Below are 17,227 nucleotides of genomic sequence, written 5' to 3'. Positions count from 1 at the left end.
TGAATAAATAAATAATAATATTAACAGTAAAAGTCATATTTTTTCTGAGAAATGTTCCTTACTACTACTACTACTACTACTACTACTAATAATAATAATAATCCCCAGGCTTACAATAAAGAGTACTAAAACAGAATACAGTTAAAACCAATATGCAAAATATTAATATATTAGCAACACTGTTGTTGTTTAGTTGTTTAGTCGTGTCCAACTCTTCATGACCCCATGGACCAGAGCACGCCAGGCACTCCTGTCTTCATTAGCAACACTAGTAAAAGCATATTAGCTTGAAAGCTAGCAGCTCCGAGGGCGTTCTGGTGGTTCCCTCACTGCAAGAAGTGAGATTACAGGGAACCAGGCAGAGGGCCTTCTCGGTAGTGGCACCCGCCCTGTGGAACGCCCTTCCACCAGATGTCAAGGAAATAAACAACTATATCTGACTTTTAGAAGACATCTGAAGCATAGCTGTCAACTTTTCCCTTTTCTTGCGAGGAATCCTATTCGGAATAAGGGAATTTCCCTTTAAAAAAGGGAAAAGTTGACAGCTATAATGAAGACAGCCCTGTTTAGGGAAGTTTTTAATGTTTGATGTTTGATCGTGTTTTTAATATTCTGTTGGCAGCTGCCCAGAGTGGCTGGGGAAACCCAGCCAGATGGGCGGGGTAATAACAACAACAACAACAACAACAACAACAACAACAACAACAACAACAATGTATTATTATTATTATTAAGAATCCCTGACAATTAAACATTAAAAGCCTGCTGAGACTAAAAGGTCTTGGGACTACTGGAAATACGTATGTTGCATGCACCCTGAAGTTCAGGAGAGGACCTCTTCACGCAACAGAGAACTACATTATGGAATTCACTCCAACAACAAGCAGTGATGGCCACCAACTTGGATAACTTTAAAAAAGGATTTGACAAATCCATGGAGGACAAGGCTAATAGCCATGATGTGTATTGTTCTACCTCTACTGTGGCAGGCAGTCTGCCTCCGATTGCCAGTTTCTGCAAATCACAAGCGAGGGAGAGGACTGTGGCACTCAAGTCTTGCTTATGAGCTTCCCATTGAGGCATCTGACTGACCACCGTGAGAGCAGGGATGCTGGACTAGATGGGCCATTGGCCTGACCCAACAGGGCTAGGGTTGCCAGACCTCCAGTCTCGCCTGAAGTCTCCAGGTTTGGCTGATCCCCTCCAAGTGACGGATGGGGAGCTTGAATCTCCAGGTGGGCAAGATTCCCTTCGAAGCTTCAGCCCAGCAGGGGCTGGATGCAAATGATAGCATAGGTTACACTTTGGAGTGTCTGCCTTCCTCTGCTCCCTTTTCTTAATTAACCTCCATCTCATGGGGTTGCCTTTGTTATGAAAACTTCCCGCGGGGGCAAGTTGAGAGACTGACCCCAAGACGGACGAAGCTTCCGTGCCCTCTGCTCCTAGAGTCCAGGGGCACAATGTAATATGCAGTTGTTCCCAGCTTGAAAACAACATACACAAGCCATTTGGCTAAGATCTACTTTATTGTAGATAAAAAGCAGAGTATGCCTCTGCGCAGCAGCTCATTATTTCAGAGCTGTCTGTAAATGCGACCTTCATCTCCGATGCAAAACAGAAAGTAAAGAATACAATAGTAAAATACAATGACATCACATGTGTGGGAGCTGGTATGCCCAGTGTAATTCCCACAGAGAGGAAACATGACTCTTGAGTCTTGTGACCTTGCTGCAGCGTTCGCAGCTCGTCATGTCATAATATCACAACAGCCTTATGATGTCACTGAGGAATGCCTTCATGACATCATCACCAGGGACCACCCCAAAGTCCCAGGTTTGGACCCTGCAATCGCAGGATCTGTGATGCTCCTGACCTGAGAACCCTAAGCAGGGCTTTTAAGCTATGAATCATGAACTAGTACCAGGTGCTAGCCCACTAAAAAAGAAAGAAAGAAAGAAAGAAAGAAAGAAAGAAAGAAAGAAAGAAAGAAAGAAAGAAAGAAAGTGCAAATGATTGCCTTGATCAACATATTAAATATTATTTGCTATCTCATCTTTTTTTCATTTGATATCCAGCTCATGCACAGAGCTGCTTCACACATGTCTTCTTCCGCCGCCCCATGAGTGTCAAAATTTTCAGGTGATAATTGCACATGTATATATGGAAGCTGTGGGAAGCAGCAAAATAGATACTCATCGTGCAAACGAACGTGATATTATGATTCCTTACAGCTGTCTAGGAAGAATCTCATGCATGAAGCGCCACTAAGTCTACTTTCATATTCAGGCTTTTCCAACTGTGTAAAATTGTTGTTGTTGTTGTTGATGTTCAGTCGTGTCCGACTGTTCGTGACCCCATGGACCAGAGCACGCCAGGCACGCCTATCCTTCACTGTAAAATTACATAGAAAATTCTTTCCAGTAGCACCTTTCCAGTGATCACCCTTCTGAGTAATACCCCTCCCCACTCCCTCACTATATTTAAGGATCTGGTGACTTCCGTTTCAGTGTATCTGAAGAAGTGTGCATGCACACGAAAGCTCATACCAAGAACAAACTCAGTTGGTCTCTAAGGTGCTACTGGAAAGAATTTTCTATTTTGTTTTGACTATGGCAGACCAACACGGCTACCCACCTGTAACTGTAAAATTACAGTCCCCTTTTGTCCTTTCTGCAGTGCTGTTGTTTCAAGAATTGGCTCTCTGCCATGCAGCACAAACGTTCTGAAAGAGTTTAAGAAGAAGGCAGAGTCTGTGTTTGGAATTGCTACAGGGTGGGACAGATCTATCCTGCAGGAGACTGGCAACATTGCAGGTAAGGTGGCTCGCATCCGTAGCAAGGATGTTGTGAGCGATGTGGTCCACCTTGTACCCTACTATATCTTTGTATCAGAAGACAGAAGGGGAAATAGGGAAAAGATGAATTGAGGTTCCTGGAACATAACAACTGCTAGCCTGTATCTGGTCACTCACCATTAACCTTAGATCCAATAGTGGGATGTTGTGGTGCCTATAATGTAGCCAAGTTAGGAGCAATTAAACCCATTGAAATAAAAGAGTTTAAAAGTGCAATCCTATGCATGTCTGCTTGAAATATGTTCCATTGTGTTCAATGGGACATGTGTCAGGGTGAGTATGGGTTGTATCCAACTAAGTTTACTCAGCTGGGATAGCTCAGTCGGTAGAGCATGAGACTCTTAATCTCAAGGTCATGGGTTTGAGCCCAATGTTGGGCAAAATATCCCTGCATTGCAGGGGGTTGGACTAGATGACCCCCGTTGTCTCTTTGAACTCTACAAATTCTATTATTCTGAGTAGACCCACCGAAATGAAGGAACCTAACTTAGTCACATATATTAATTTCAGTGTGCCTGCTCTGAGTGTGACTGCTGTTGGATACAACCCTATGGGTTGTGTCATTCCTTCTGAATAGACCTATTGAAATGAATGGACAGGACTTGCTCGTGTTCATTAATTTCAGTGGGCCTACTCTGAGCATGGCTAACATTGGCAACTATGCTATGTTGGATTGTGCGACGTTGGCTCATAATATGTGTGGCACAGCTTATTAATATGTTCCATATATGGATGTTTTGGGAGATTGCAAGCAGAATAATGGGAGATGGGAAAGAACAGAAGCAGAAATGGCAACTTTTGCCCTTAAAACAGAAACAAAAGGAAAAAGAAAATTGGATTAATAAAGTGCACTTTTACAAGGGCTGTGCATTGAACTTTCATTTACCTGCAGAGAACCTCCTTGTTTTCTTAAAGGCCTGATTTCCCAGAGGTGTCTGAAAACATTTTAGAATCAAATATTGATCAGCTAAAGCATACAGAGGCTCTGAAATGTACGTTTGCCCCCAAATTCAGCCTAATCCACCGTGGTGTGAACTAAGTAGGCTGCACTCTGATCTCTTTTTTCTCACTCTCTCAATCTTTCCCCCCCCTCTCTAGCCGGCTTAAATGGGGAAGAATTAAAAGCTCTTGATAAAAAATTGATGCCCTATTTCCATCCAACAGCAATAAAATATATCCCTGATGAAATCTTCAAAGTAAGTGTTGTGGATGTTTTGATTCTTTCCCCCATTGCTTCTGCTTTGTTATAAACAGCGATGTGAGTGCATATCTTCATTCAGAGGACACTAAGATGGGCTTCTTCTTAAGTCTCTAGAAATATTAAACTAGGGTGTAGTGGCAGGGGTGGGGAAGCTTTGGCCCTCCAGATGCTGCTGCACTACAACTCCCATCACCCCTGGGCATTGGTCATGCTTGCTGGGGCTGATGGGAGTTGTAGTCCAACAACATCTGGGGGGGGGCAAATGTTCCATACACCTGGTTAGAGTTTCAGGAGACTAGGGTCCAAATCCCCATTTTGCCACAAAGCTTACTGTGTGACCTTGGGCCAATTATTACCTGACAGCTTATTACCTGACAGCCCAGCTTACCTGACAGGGTTGTTCTGACAGTAAAAGGGCAGCGTAAACAAATAGTCAATAATAAGTAACAATGGCCATGTTCCAGCAGAGCTGATATCTCTCTATATAGCTGCATTTACTCCATGGTGAAGCTAAGGACACAAAAGAGTTCCCCTGGGGTTTGCAGCATATAGCTTGTGCATGCTGGAAGTCCAGTGAATGATAGCAATGTGTTGTGCACATAACATGAAGCAGAGATTGAGGAAATTTTCATTTACTCTGCATTTTAAAAGCGAACCCAATGTAGTTTGCAATTCCTGGACTTATACACAGGTCAGAACGTGGTAAACCAGGATCCACAGGTAAGTTGCAAGGCCATCCCAGGTGTGTCACAGCAAAGCTGTTGCTACCATATTGGTCTCTAGCTCAGGCTCATCAGACCACTGATAGTCCATTAATCCCTTCATTGGGGTTCCATATATTTAGCAGAGCTATTTCACTAAACTTCAGCATCACCCCCTCTCCACCATGTTGCTTGTTGATTTTTTAAGCAAAGAGAAATAGCTTTGTGATGCAACCTCTACTGCAAGGGTGGTTGTTTGAGAAAGCTAAAAAAAAGCTCCTCTCCTCTTGATGAAAGTCAATATCTGGGTTCTCTCTTCCTCTTTTTTGTAAACTCTAAATGGGGAAAGAGAATTTTTTGAAAGATGAAGAATGTTCTACAAAATCAAGGAGAACTCAGAGGTGCTATTATAGGTGTCAGTCGCACAAATTGCCATCTTTGTTCTACGTGGAAAGATAATTACTGTGCAATTATAACAGTAGCCGGTTTTCAAAGAAGGCTTAATAATATGGCCTCACTCGACAGATTATTTTGCACCTGAAGAAAAGATCCGACAGCCGAGGCGGTCAATGACATCTCTTCGTTTTGTGGATCACATTGATTGCATCATTGTTTTTCTAGTGTAACATTTTGCAAGCACAAATGAAGACAGACGGTTGGCTCTGAAGCTGCTGATGTGAAACGATGGAGCAGAAACTGCTAGGAGGATAAATTGTCATATATGGGAGATAGCTTGGTATCGGTGTGTTGCCTTATCCAGCTCCTACATCTGGTTTGCCACCACACACCAGCGAGACACACAACCTTCTACATTGTATAGATGAAAATACAGATACTCCTGGATTCTTGTGATCATACACACGATAGATGATAGATAGATAGATAGATAGATAGATAGATAGATAGATGGGATTTTCAAGAATAATTAAATACATAAGCAGAGGATGTTATCTGTTCAATAAAGCATGTTGATATAACTGTATTACACTATTATATTTCCCTCACTCAACAAACAAACATATGCAGAACAACTAACAAATTAACTAAATGAAACAAACTAAATCCCCCCAATGTTAGTCATGTCCATTTATTTCAATGGGTCTACTTTGAGTAGGGCTAATACTGGTTGCAACTCTTCCCCCAAATTGTTCAAGGTAGCATACCAGCTTCACCCCCTCTCCATTTTATCTAGTTCAGCACATGAACCGCCACCCCACACTGGCTCCTATGTGCTGTATGTTGTTGTTGTTCAGTCATTCAGTCGTGTCCGACTCTTCGTGACCCCATGGACCAGAGCACGCCAGGCACCCCTATCCTCCACTGCCTCCCGCAGTTTGGCCAAACTCATGTTAGTAGCTTCAAGAACACTGTCCAACCATCTCATCCTCTGTCGTCCCCTTCTCCTTGTGCCCTCCATCTTTCCCAACATCAGGGTCTTTTCCAGGGAGTCTTCTCTTCTCATGAGGTGGCCAAAGTATTGGAGCCTCAATATGTGCTGTATACTGAATGCATTTACTCTGCAATTCCCTGTGTGCTGCTCACTTTTCAATCACCTGGTGCTCCTGTACAGGAAAATCCTTCATGAGTGCTGATGTGGCGTAGTGGTCAGAGTGCTGGACTAGGACCTGGCAGACCCAGGGTACAAATCCCCACTCAGCCATGAAGCTCACTGTGTGACCTCAGGCCAGTCACTGCCTCTCAGCCTAACCTCCCTCCCAGGGTTGTTGTGGGGGATTAAATGAGGAGGGGGAGAACCATGCACACTAGCTCCTTGGAGAACAAGGTTGAGTTAGAAACACAATAAATAAACAGCATGAAAATCTGCTTTTGCTTTGTTCAGGAGCTGTCCCCAGATCAAATAGCAAACCTTGGTCCTGAAAACGCTGCTGTGGTGACAGAGTTGCAGCGTCAGCATCTCGATGGATTGCAGCTTCAGAGTCTTCGGCTGGCGATGGATGGAGCCAGAACAAGCATCCAGGAGCTTCCGCTCCATGAGACCACGGCCAGACCGACATACACATCAGTTCAGAACAGTAAGTTAAAAATAATAACAACTCTCAGGCCATATTCATATTGTTGCGTGTATCCCAGTCACTGAGCAGTGAGAAGGGTTCCTTGGAATGAAGGTCAGGGGATCTGTAGGACCTCAATGGTTCATCCCAAGATTTCTTTATTTTTCAATGACAACTTTGGCAACATCATCCCCGTCTGTGACATCATGTGTTGCTACAGGTGACTACTATTCCCCTAGCTTGGTACAAACACAGTACCGGTAAATCAAATTTCCTTTTACTCACTGGCTCGTTGATTCTTCAGGGATAATCTCTCAAGAGAGCACAGATGCTGCTACCAGTATTCTCTCTCTGGGTTTCGATGGAGCAAAAACAGCTGTCATTTGACAGTGGAACTTCATTATCTCTCCTTCATGGAGGCACTGAAGAAGTTCCCATTTCCCAAATGATCTGGCAATGTTCCTTTTATGTCTGCTGTATCTTCTCAAAGGATCCTAGTCATTTCCTGCTCTTTTAACCACACACTGCAGCTGGTTTGTCCTTTCTACCTATGTAATGTAGATAAGGCACATATTGCTTGTGACATCACAAACCTCAGTAGTCTAAAACACTACTTTTTGTGTGTGTGTTTTTCCCTGGAATTCCTATTACGTTATACATGTCCCCCAAACTCTAGTAAGAAGTGTGGATGTAATGCTCTAATATTTTGCCTATACTCCATAATATTTTTCTTGGTACTCCATACTCTCAGCAGCACTGCAATTCACTTAATTTCTGTATAGTGTAAATTATAGTTATTCCACCCAAACCAGGAAACTCTGGTTGCATTTGCAAAACAACTTTCAATGTGGCTTGAACGTGGTTTCCATTTCTGATTTGGAAGGTAATCACAAACCATTGTTTATTTTGTTCTGATGTAATAGCAAACTATGGTTTGCGTTGAACAGGATGCAAGTCAACTGGAGCCAAGTGCTCACTGTTGGGAGACTCCCCTGGAGCAAAGAGATGGCTGCTATAGCTAGCAGCATGCATTACCGATTTCAGTCGAGAGAATGACCTCTCTGAATCCTTCCCCTATGTTTTCTCAGATAGCTGAATTCATTAAGGTATACGTGCAAGTTAGAAATGCTGTTAATTCACAATACAATATTCTCTTTTCAGCTGCTCCAATTTCCTGCAGTTTAAGTCTTTGGGTGTTTACTGCATTCATCCTGCATACTGTTTCCTGAATCAAGTTATCACTGTTAAGAGTTTATGGTAAGCATGCTCTTTTCAATTTTTCTTTCTTTCCTTCTTTCTTTCTAAAAACAAAACCTTGTACACTAAGGGCGCTCGGATACCATGATAGCAGCTTATTAAGAAAGCTACGTTTGTGCTTTCAAACATAGTTTGAAAATGTTTGTTTTTAAATCAGGAAATGATTTTGTGGCTGGGTTTTTTGCCGTTTTATTCTTATGTATTTGGTAAACTGTTCTTGTAAGGGTGTTCCCCCCCCACACACACTCACTGAAAAAAATAAGATCTATAAAATAATAAAAAGATGCCCTTAATTGCCACTTTGACTGCTTAGAAATGTGCAGTGCAACTCTATGCATGTTTACTCAAAAGTAAGTCCCATTAAGTTCAATAGAACTTGCTCCCAGAGAAGTGTGTATATGAGTTAAATCTAAGGCTCCCTAGGAGCAAGTCCCATTGAACTCAATGGGGATTCGGTTTGAACAGCCATCTAAATGATTGTGCTGTAAAAATGCTATGTCAGGCACTAATTTTTCTGTGTATTATTTTTTCCCTCCCAATATCACTCTACCTTGATGCAATTTTCAGAAGGTTACAGCTCACCTGCGTGGATACAGAAACGGTCTTTTGGAAAGCCTACTGATGCTGAGAAAATAAAAACATTGCAGCTCTTTAAGAAGTATGGTAGCTGTGAGTCTTAGGAATCCATTCAAGTGATGTTTTCCATCTTCATCTTCCCATAACCATGGCCATAAGAAGTAGCAATGGCCATTGATTGCCATTGAGGCACTGCAAAACCAGATGTAATGTTTGTAGAATAATAGCCATAGCTTTTAGGATGAATCACCAGGAGAATACATTCATGTTGAAATTCTTCAGTTGCTAGGTGTTGGGACGTGAGCCAATGGGGGACAGAACACCCCATTTAGTGTCACGTGCTGTTGAATGATGATTCAAATGTACAGATATCGGCTGCTGGAAACAAGATGCTCACTATCCAGACCGCTGGCTCCATGACCCAAGTGTGCATGCTCTTAATTTACGAAAACTCCGTGGTGTATTATGTGGAACAGAAGCGGGGAATCTTTTGTGAGCCCATGCGCAGTGAGCTCCCAGGAGCCAGGAAGGGTTGGTGAAACATAAGAATAAACTGACACAACAATGTTGTGTAGCTGAAAATCTCCACAACTTTATTGATTACAGATGTCTGTAGGCTTTGACGTTGGGTATGTATCCTGAGACAGCTGCCTGACAGATGGCTGACATTGAACAGGGTTGTGCCTAGGTTCAGGGTCACCTCAAGACGCAGGTCAACCAAGGTGACCCCCTGGGCTGCCATATGGGAAGTTCTTTGGCTCATCCATCCACCCCCAACCCTGCATGAACTTCCAGACAGATTCTTCGACCCAGACCCCTTTACCAGGGTACTCGGAGATATCACACCTGCTCAAGGAGGTGAGGTAGCATCTCACCCACCGGAAACAGGCTAAGGATTCAACCCAATGCCTTTTCTGTGACAAACAACTAAGGCAAAACAACGACAACCCCTCACTGGCCCAATATCTCTGAAGGCAAACCCTCCCTGGCCATCAATATGGTTACCAATTATCTCCACAGTAAGGTTCTTCATACACACAGCCCACATTCCTTTAGGGCACTGCCAATTTACAGGGTGGGTAGGTGGGTTGTTCAGCTTCCCCGACTGTGCTGCTGGCACCTTGCACAGCTGGCTTAAATACTCAGTGGCAGACCAGAATGAAGCATTTGTTCTCCAGGTCCACCGCTGAAGCCCTGCCCCCAAACCCTGGCCACCATAGGCCAGTTTGAATTGGGTTATCCTGTTGCCCCTCGCTGCCGGCTGAGGTCAAAGCAAATGGCCAACCACAAGGGATGTAGGTGTGTCCCCCAACCTCCAAGGGGCTGTGATGGACCACAATCACTGCACCAGTGGAAGTTAAGTGGTCCTTTCAGCTTGGGGGCCACTCTCACTTCAGGGTAACCTTCTGAGGGCTATATGCCAGTGGTGGGCAGTACAGGGGCAAAAGTAGGCAGAACCCAACATCCATTTCTCTTGAGGGCCCTTCTGTTGGAGATCAGAGCTGTGCATACCACAGGCCTGTTCATCCACTCCCTAAAATAGCACACTGCTGTTAGGTGCACTGGAATTAAGGATGGATGGATCTGTCAATTTCAGTTCTCTTGATTTCTCATTGTTCCAATCTTAAATTCCATTCTCCACATTTCCGCAGCTGTTTGTGATTTTGTTTTAAAGTCCGATGAAAAAATGGCCAGCGTTTTAGTGCGATTTTCTCCTATGAAGACACACTTTTATATGCAATTTTCCCCGATGTGAAAATATTTGCAAAGCGATTTCCCCTATTATCATGCATTTTGGTATGTGTCATTTTTCACTATTATATGCATTTTATGCACACTTTACGCTAGTGTGTGTATTTGTATGCATTATTTGGCTGGGGAACTGCATTGCAAAATTTGGAGAACTGTGAATTTCGAAGGATGGCTAGGTTTCAGTTCCTGCATTGGTACAGGAAGTGCAAATTTGGTGGGTTTGCCTTTAAATATGAACTTACTGGTAATTGAAATTCTGCCCCCATCCCAACCTGTAGGATGCTATCCCATTGCCAGTGTGGAAGTAAGATTCAGCTTCTGTATGTGGAATTTGGGTTGGTGGGGGCAGCATCTTACTCTGTGCCTGGGGCAACAAAATAGCTGGGGCTGATCCTGTTTTCCCCAGTAGCCAAACAGATGTTCCTGGGAATCCCACAAGCAGGATCTAAGGGCAACAGACAATCTTGTTGCTGTTGCCCAGTGACTGGCATTCAGAAACATAATCTGGAACCCCATGGCCATCATGATGACTAGAAGCCACGGGTAGCCTTATCCTCCACAAATTTGTCAATCCTCTTTTAAAGCCAATCTAATTGGTGGGTATTGCTACAGCGGGTAGTGGGGAACTCCACAGTATAAAGAAATGCTTCCTCTTGTTGGTTCTGGATCTCCCACCATTCAGGTTCACTAGATGACTCCAAGTTCTGACCTTCTGATCGACAAGCCCAAGAGGCTCGGTGGTTTAGACCACAGCGCCACCCAATCAGAAGGTCGGAGGTTCGAATCCCCGCGACGGGGTGAGCTCCCGTTGCTCTGTCCCAGCTCCTGCCAACCTAGCAGTTCGAAAGCACGCCATCGCAAGTAGATAAATAGGTACAGCTGTGGCGGGAAGATAAACAGCATTTCTGTGCACTCTGGTTTCCGTCACAGTGTCCCGTTGTGCCAGAAGCAGTTTAGTCATGCGGGCCACATGACCCAGAAAGCTGTCTGTGGACAAACGCTAGCTCTCTCGGCCTGAAAGCGAGATGAGTGCCGCAACCCCATAGTCAACTTTGACTGGACTTAACCGTACGGAGTCCTTTACCTTTACCTCTTCAGCCTATAGTCCAACACCATAGTCCAGAAAAGACAACCATGTGGTTTTTCTGTGTGTTTTAATTGCCCCCCCCCTTCTTTATTAAGAGTCAGGGCACACTTTTTTAAAGGTGACCTGTGGTTAGATATAATCCTTTAATCTATATGTCAAATATTTTAATTGCAAAAAAGGGAGATTATGCTTAAATATGATCAGCATTTGGTAACATATATATTCCAATCTATATGATACTTAAAAAGCAAGGAAGCAGGTGGCACAATACTTCCTCCAAGAAGCCAAAATGCCTCATTGAAATATGGATTATAGTATGTTCATTATGCTAAGTGATAAATTAACACATTGCAAGATGGTTTTTTTTTTAAAAAAATCTTTGTTCACCCTTTATTTTTTTTTGGATGAGCAATTGAAACCTAATGTTAGAAATGCTGTGAAAATTCTATTTGTTTTGTTATGGCAAAAGTACCGGTACTTGTGGAACCAAAATGAATTACCATGCTAACAAAGTAAATGTTTCAACTGCAATCTGGTTGTCAGGGATGAAACCTTGTGTGGTCTACAAAGTGTTTTTAATTATTTGTATGCTATTCTAAAATAAATAAATAAAATCCTCCAGAATTACCCTTTCCCATAATTTTGTATTGAATTGTATTCTGGAAATATAAGTTTTTTGTGAGGGGGTGATTACTTATAACAACCTTACAAGCTTATTTGGATTAAAACAAAATAAAAAAATGAAAACAATTCCTTCCAGTAGCACCTTAGAGACCAACTAAGTTTGTTCTTGGTATGAGCTTCCATGCGCATGCACACTTCTTCAGATACTTGGATTAGTTTATCATAGAATCATAGAATGTAGAGTTGGAAGGAACCCCAAGGGTCATCTAGTCCAACCCCCTGCAGTGCAGGATTTATTTGCCAAATTTGGGGCTCAAACCCATGACCCTGAGATTAAGAGTCTCATGCTGTACTGACTGAGCTGAAAAAAAAGTATTAAAAGAATTTAAACTGCTGAAAAACCTTGCAGCTTTTCTGGTATGGTAGATAATACATTTGTTGCTTCTATTTATTCCAGAAGATTAAATGGTACAGGGTGTTGTTGTTGTTTTAATTCATTTGCTGATACAAGCCCCTTTATTTACTTTGGAACATGTTTCCTTCGATCCTGGATGCTGTTCTTTTGAACTCAAGATCGAGGATTCATAAAGAGTTGATTAAACCAAGGATGAGTCTGCCTTTGCTCCATCCCTGACTTATGTCACTATGCCAGGGGTCACCAACATTTGTGGGCCAGTTGGGCTCATTTCAAATTTTGAGAGAGTACTGCAGGCAGTGGCGGAGGAAGTCTCCGCGCCGCCCAGGGCGGCACGCGGAGACACCCCCCTGGGGGCGGGGTATCATGACGGGTTGCACATGCACGGAAATGTCACACGTGCAGTCCATCAGCCCCACGCTGCTGCTCCCGCAATGACTGGGCGGGCCGCCAGGTGGGCGGCGGCTTGTGGGCCTGCCCCATCCGTGCTGCTTTACAGACGGGGCAGCCCCACGAGCCGTCGCTCGCTTGGCGGTTTGTTCAGTCGCCGCGGGAGCAGCAGCGCCAACTCGGATGCAATGTGCATGCCCAGAATTTCCAGGCATGCGCAGTGCATCCCACCCGGCGCTGCTGCTCCCACGGCGACTGGGGGAGCCGTCAGGCGAGCGCCGGCTCGTGGGGCTGCCCCGGCCGTCCGTGGAGGGCCCGCCAATTGTCACCCCCCCTCTCCTGAAACCCAGGACGCAGCACCCCCTACGCCCCGCCCTTCCTACACTACTGACTGCAGGCACCAGTCTCAGAATAGCTACTATAGGAGAAGGGCATAACACAAAATGGCTGTCGTAGGGAGTGTGGCATAACACAAGAGAGACATCCACCTCAAACAACCTTACGCCTGCCAAGGGAAATCAGCTATGTCCTGCTGGTCCTTATTGTGGAGGTAACACAATATTGATCACACACACACACACACGTACATTCATGTTGAATAGGCCGGCCCAAGACATTTTGATACCTGAGGCAAACTACAAAATGACGCCCCACTCCCTGCCAGGGAAGGAGTGGGGGAGTGGAGATTGACACCAGGAGCAAAGAAGGAATAAAGATCTGATTCAGGATCTGCTGCCCCTGTGGATCCTGTTGTCTGAGGCAGTTGTCTGTCTCACCTTGCCTCATGGGTGAGCCGGCCTTGCTGTCTAATAGCAGGGTGCAATCCTCAAACCCGGGGGGCGGGGGGAATACACAAGGTGACCACATCATACCCACTCTCATTTCACAGAAATTGCTTAGAAGGTACTTGCACATTTTGCCTTATAATTTACTTTCTAGAGGGGATAAGACACCTCCGGTGAAAGCCCTGCAGGCACCATGGTGCTTGTGGGCACTGGGTTGGCTGTCCTTAGCAAATGCGCTGCCGGGGTGCAAAGATCTGCCCAGCGCCCCCAAATTTAGTTTAGCCGCCCCCAAATTAACTTTTATTGAGCTTTTTGGGGGAGAGGGAAAACCAATGTTGTTGACCTTTTTTAGGGGGGCAGAACTCAAAGTTCTTGAGCTTTTTTGGGGGAGGGGAATCGCTCACCTGTAGTGACGACGCAGCGGAAAAAAAACTGCTTTTGTTTCCTGACTCGGTAATATTTCATGCTACGGAGTAACAGAGCAACGGAGGAGGGGGGCAGGGACTTTCGCTCCATTGGTTTTCACTGCCGCCGATCGAGAGGGACCAGTATATAGTAGGTATACATTTGGTGCCCCCCAGAATTCAGCGCATGGGTGCCCCGCATCCCTTGCACCTCCGGGTAAAAACGGCCCTGGTTGGCAATTCCTGCTTTATGTCCTTTGTATTTGCTCCTTCCACTAAACTAGAATGCCTAGTTAAGAACTATGGATTGCTTGGTGTTTGTTTTAAAAATGATATAGATTTATGTTTCACATCTGTTGTGGAGACACTGATGGAATCAGAAAATAAAAATTGGACAGGTGCTGCTTTTTTCGCCCGTTGCTAATCTCCTTGCATTCCTGTCATTTACCAGTACCATCCAGCACCACTCAAGGCTTGTTGCTAGGAGCTGCAGTGCATGTTGCAGAGAGACAGAATGAGGAGGGAGCGGAGAATGGTTAATAATCATGGGTGGTGACATGCTTCCTTCCAGGTTCTGAGACTGTGTTGTTGTTGACATCCATCTGTCTGTATACCTCTCTGTGAATACTATACATTGGGGAACATCCGGAGAAAAAGGCTAATGCTCTCTTGTCCTGGTTTTTCCAAAAGAACATGAGAATATAAACCACCCCCCCACGTGGTAACAAATTTAGGGTTGCCGTATTTTGAAGAGCAAAAAAGAGGACGCTATAACGACTCTCATTTTAAATACCCCTACTATATGCAGGCAATAGAAGTTGTGATATATTGCTGAGGGGTGGGGGCAGAAGAAGAGAAGAGGAAAGCAAGTATTTAACCACCAGTTATGTCTATGTCTTTTCCAGAAAGTATAGCCAGAGACACTTTGGCAAATTTTTAAAAATCCACCTGGAAATAAATTTTACACCTGAAAAAGAGGACACATGGCAACCCTACCTTCCCCTGTTGAGGCTTCATTGCACTTTGAACCCTGCTCTCTTGGGTGTCTTGGTAAAAGGCTTTTCCCTCCTTGCATTGAGACTCCAGCCGCTGAGAGCCCTCCGTGGAGCATGGACACTTAACAATGAGTTTGTCCCATTAGTACTGATAGACTGCACGGTAAATTCCTCTTCCCAGGAAATTCTGGAGAGCGTAGCTCTACGAACAGGGATAGGAACCTCCTAACAACATGCAGCACCTGTTATAAACTACAGTTCTCAGGATTCCTTGAGGAAAGCCAAGACTATTTAATGTAGTACAATACCGTTTTAACTGCACTTTGTAGATGGGGCCTTAAATAAAAACACAGCAACTCATAACAAAAGCACTCCATAGCATGGGCATAGCCTGGGAGGTGCAGGGGGAACAGCTGCCCCCCCCCAATCAAGAAAATACTTAAACTGACCAACTGCATCACATATACCTTGGTTCTGTCCCACCCCCAAACAAATCCTGGCTACTCCCATGATACATAGCAATTACTAATAGCAGCAGACAAAGTTATTTTAATTGTCTAATCAGGCCTCCCCTCCAAACACTTGCTGAAAAACCTGCCTCTTAATCAGTTACCTGGCAGTATGAAGAGATGGGGCCAGACATACCCTATTTATTTATTTATTTGTTTATTTGTTTATTTATTTATTTATTTATACACACACACACACAACAGGCAACAACAGTTTAGCAGGGGAGGGGGGTTTGCATTCCTGACCCCTGTGCGCATCAGTGGAGCGCATGTTAAGTTTGCTCCACCCTGTTTCCTCCCTGCCCCGTCCCCACCCTCTGTTCCAGCCAGGGGCGGAGCAAGGTGGGGGTGTTGAGGGCGGTACGCCCCATGTTCCAGCCTGGGGGGCTGACACTCGGCAGGCCCCCCCCGACTCCCAAGCTGCCCTGTCCATCTGCTGTTCGCGTGTGGCAGCCTTACGAGTTCCGCACACGCGCCGTACGTCCTGACACATGCGTCGTGCATTGTGACATCAGGACGCACGATGCATGCGCGCTGCAGAGCGACACCCCACCTCCGGGGGATGCCCCCGCATTTGCCGGCCAAGCGGCTCCGTTCGCCACTGGTTCCAGCCACTTCTGGGGTCAGCATTATGCACATGCACACTCCTAAAACAGTTGGTGCGTGCTACAATAAGATACATAAAAATTAACAACCCTACTTTAAAACAAACAAGACTTATTAATACTAAAACAGATCAAAATTACCTCAACTTTCTAAACATCTAATGATGTCAAGGCAGAACTTTGGGGCAAATGCAGTGGCAGTAGATTATCAGTTTGAAGGAATTGAAGTGTGGAAAGGATGGCAACCGATATGATCAAAGGTCTGGAAAGCAAGCCTTATGAGGAACAGTTGAGGGAGTTGGGTTTGTTTATCCTGGAAAAGAGGAGACTGAGACGAGATATGATAATCCATCTTCAAATATCAATAGGGCTGTCGCATGGAAGATGGAGCAAGCTTGTTTTCTCCTGCTCTGGAGGGTGGGACCCGATCCAGTAGATTCAAGTTACAAGAAAAGAAATCCCGACTAAACATCAGGAAGAACTTTCTGATGGCAAGAGCTGTTTGACAGGGGAATGGACTTCCCCAGAAGGTGGTGGCCTCTCCTTCCTTGGAGGTTTTTAAGCAGAGGTTGGATGGCCATCAGCCATGGATGCTTTAGTTGAGATTCCTGCATTTCAAGGGGTTGGACTAGATGACCCTTGGGGTTCCTTCCAACTCTACAGTTCTATGATTCTAAGTAATATAAGTTACTACCTTGTGATAAATTGTGTATGGTTTAATGATAAATTACACTAATGATCTACTTACATAATTCATACTGTGCTTTGTGTGGAAAGTGACAAATATATATTTATCATTGAATGAGTACTTTATAGTTGAGCTAATACGTGCACCATAATAACTTGACCCTGGGCAATTCTTTTTTGTTTTGTTTTTCAAACTGCAGAAAAACTTTGCTACTCTAAAGTCGATTTTGTTGTGCAAAATCTTGTTAACAGTTACAATGCAACTGAATAATTATAGTAAAAATAACAGCAGGCTTGAGCCGCTTCGAATGCTTTTGCCCAGAAAAGCAACTTTTAAAAAATACTTTAAAAAACATATTTGCACACCACTTTT

The 17,227-nt window shown here is 44.3% G+C and overlaps 1 protein-coding gene across 1 annotated transcript in view; it reads left to right on the top strand.

The window, feature by feature from the left end:
* OTOA (otoancorin) overlaps positions 1–8,026 on the top strand; it is a 40,006-nt gene extending 31,980 nt beyond the window's left edge. Inside the window, exons 22-25 of the mRNA XM_033166491.1 lie at positions 2,677–2,813; positions 3,953–4,050; positions 6,597–6,789; positions 7,930–8,026. Coding sequence (XP_033022382.1) covers positions 2,677–2,813; positions 3,953–4,050; positions 6,597–6,789; positions 7,930–7,997 — 496 coding nt within the window. The 3' untranslated portion in view covers positions 7,998–8,026. The remainder of the gene's footprint in view (positions 1–2,676; positions 2,814–3,952; positions 4,051–6,596; positions 6,790–7,929) is intronic.
* Positions 8,027–17,227: the final 9,201 nt, after the last annotated feature.

This window comes from Lacerta agilis, chromosome 13 (assembly GCF_009819535.1).
Source record: "Lacerta agilis isolate rLacAgi1 chromosome 13, rLacAgi1.pri, whole genome shotgun sequence".
NCBI classification, from domain to species: Eukaryota; Metazoa; Chordata; class Lepidosauria; order Squamata; family Lacertidae; genus Lacerta; species Lacerta agilis.
This window is presented reverse-complemented; position numbering and strand designations above follow the sequence as displayed.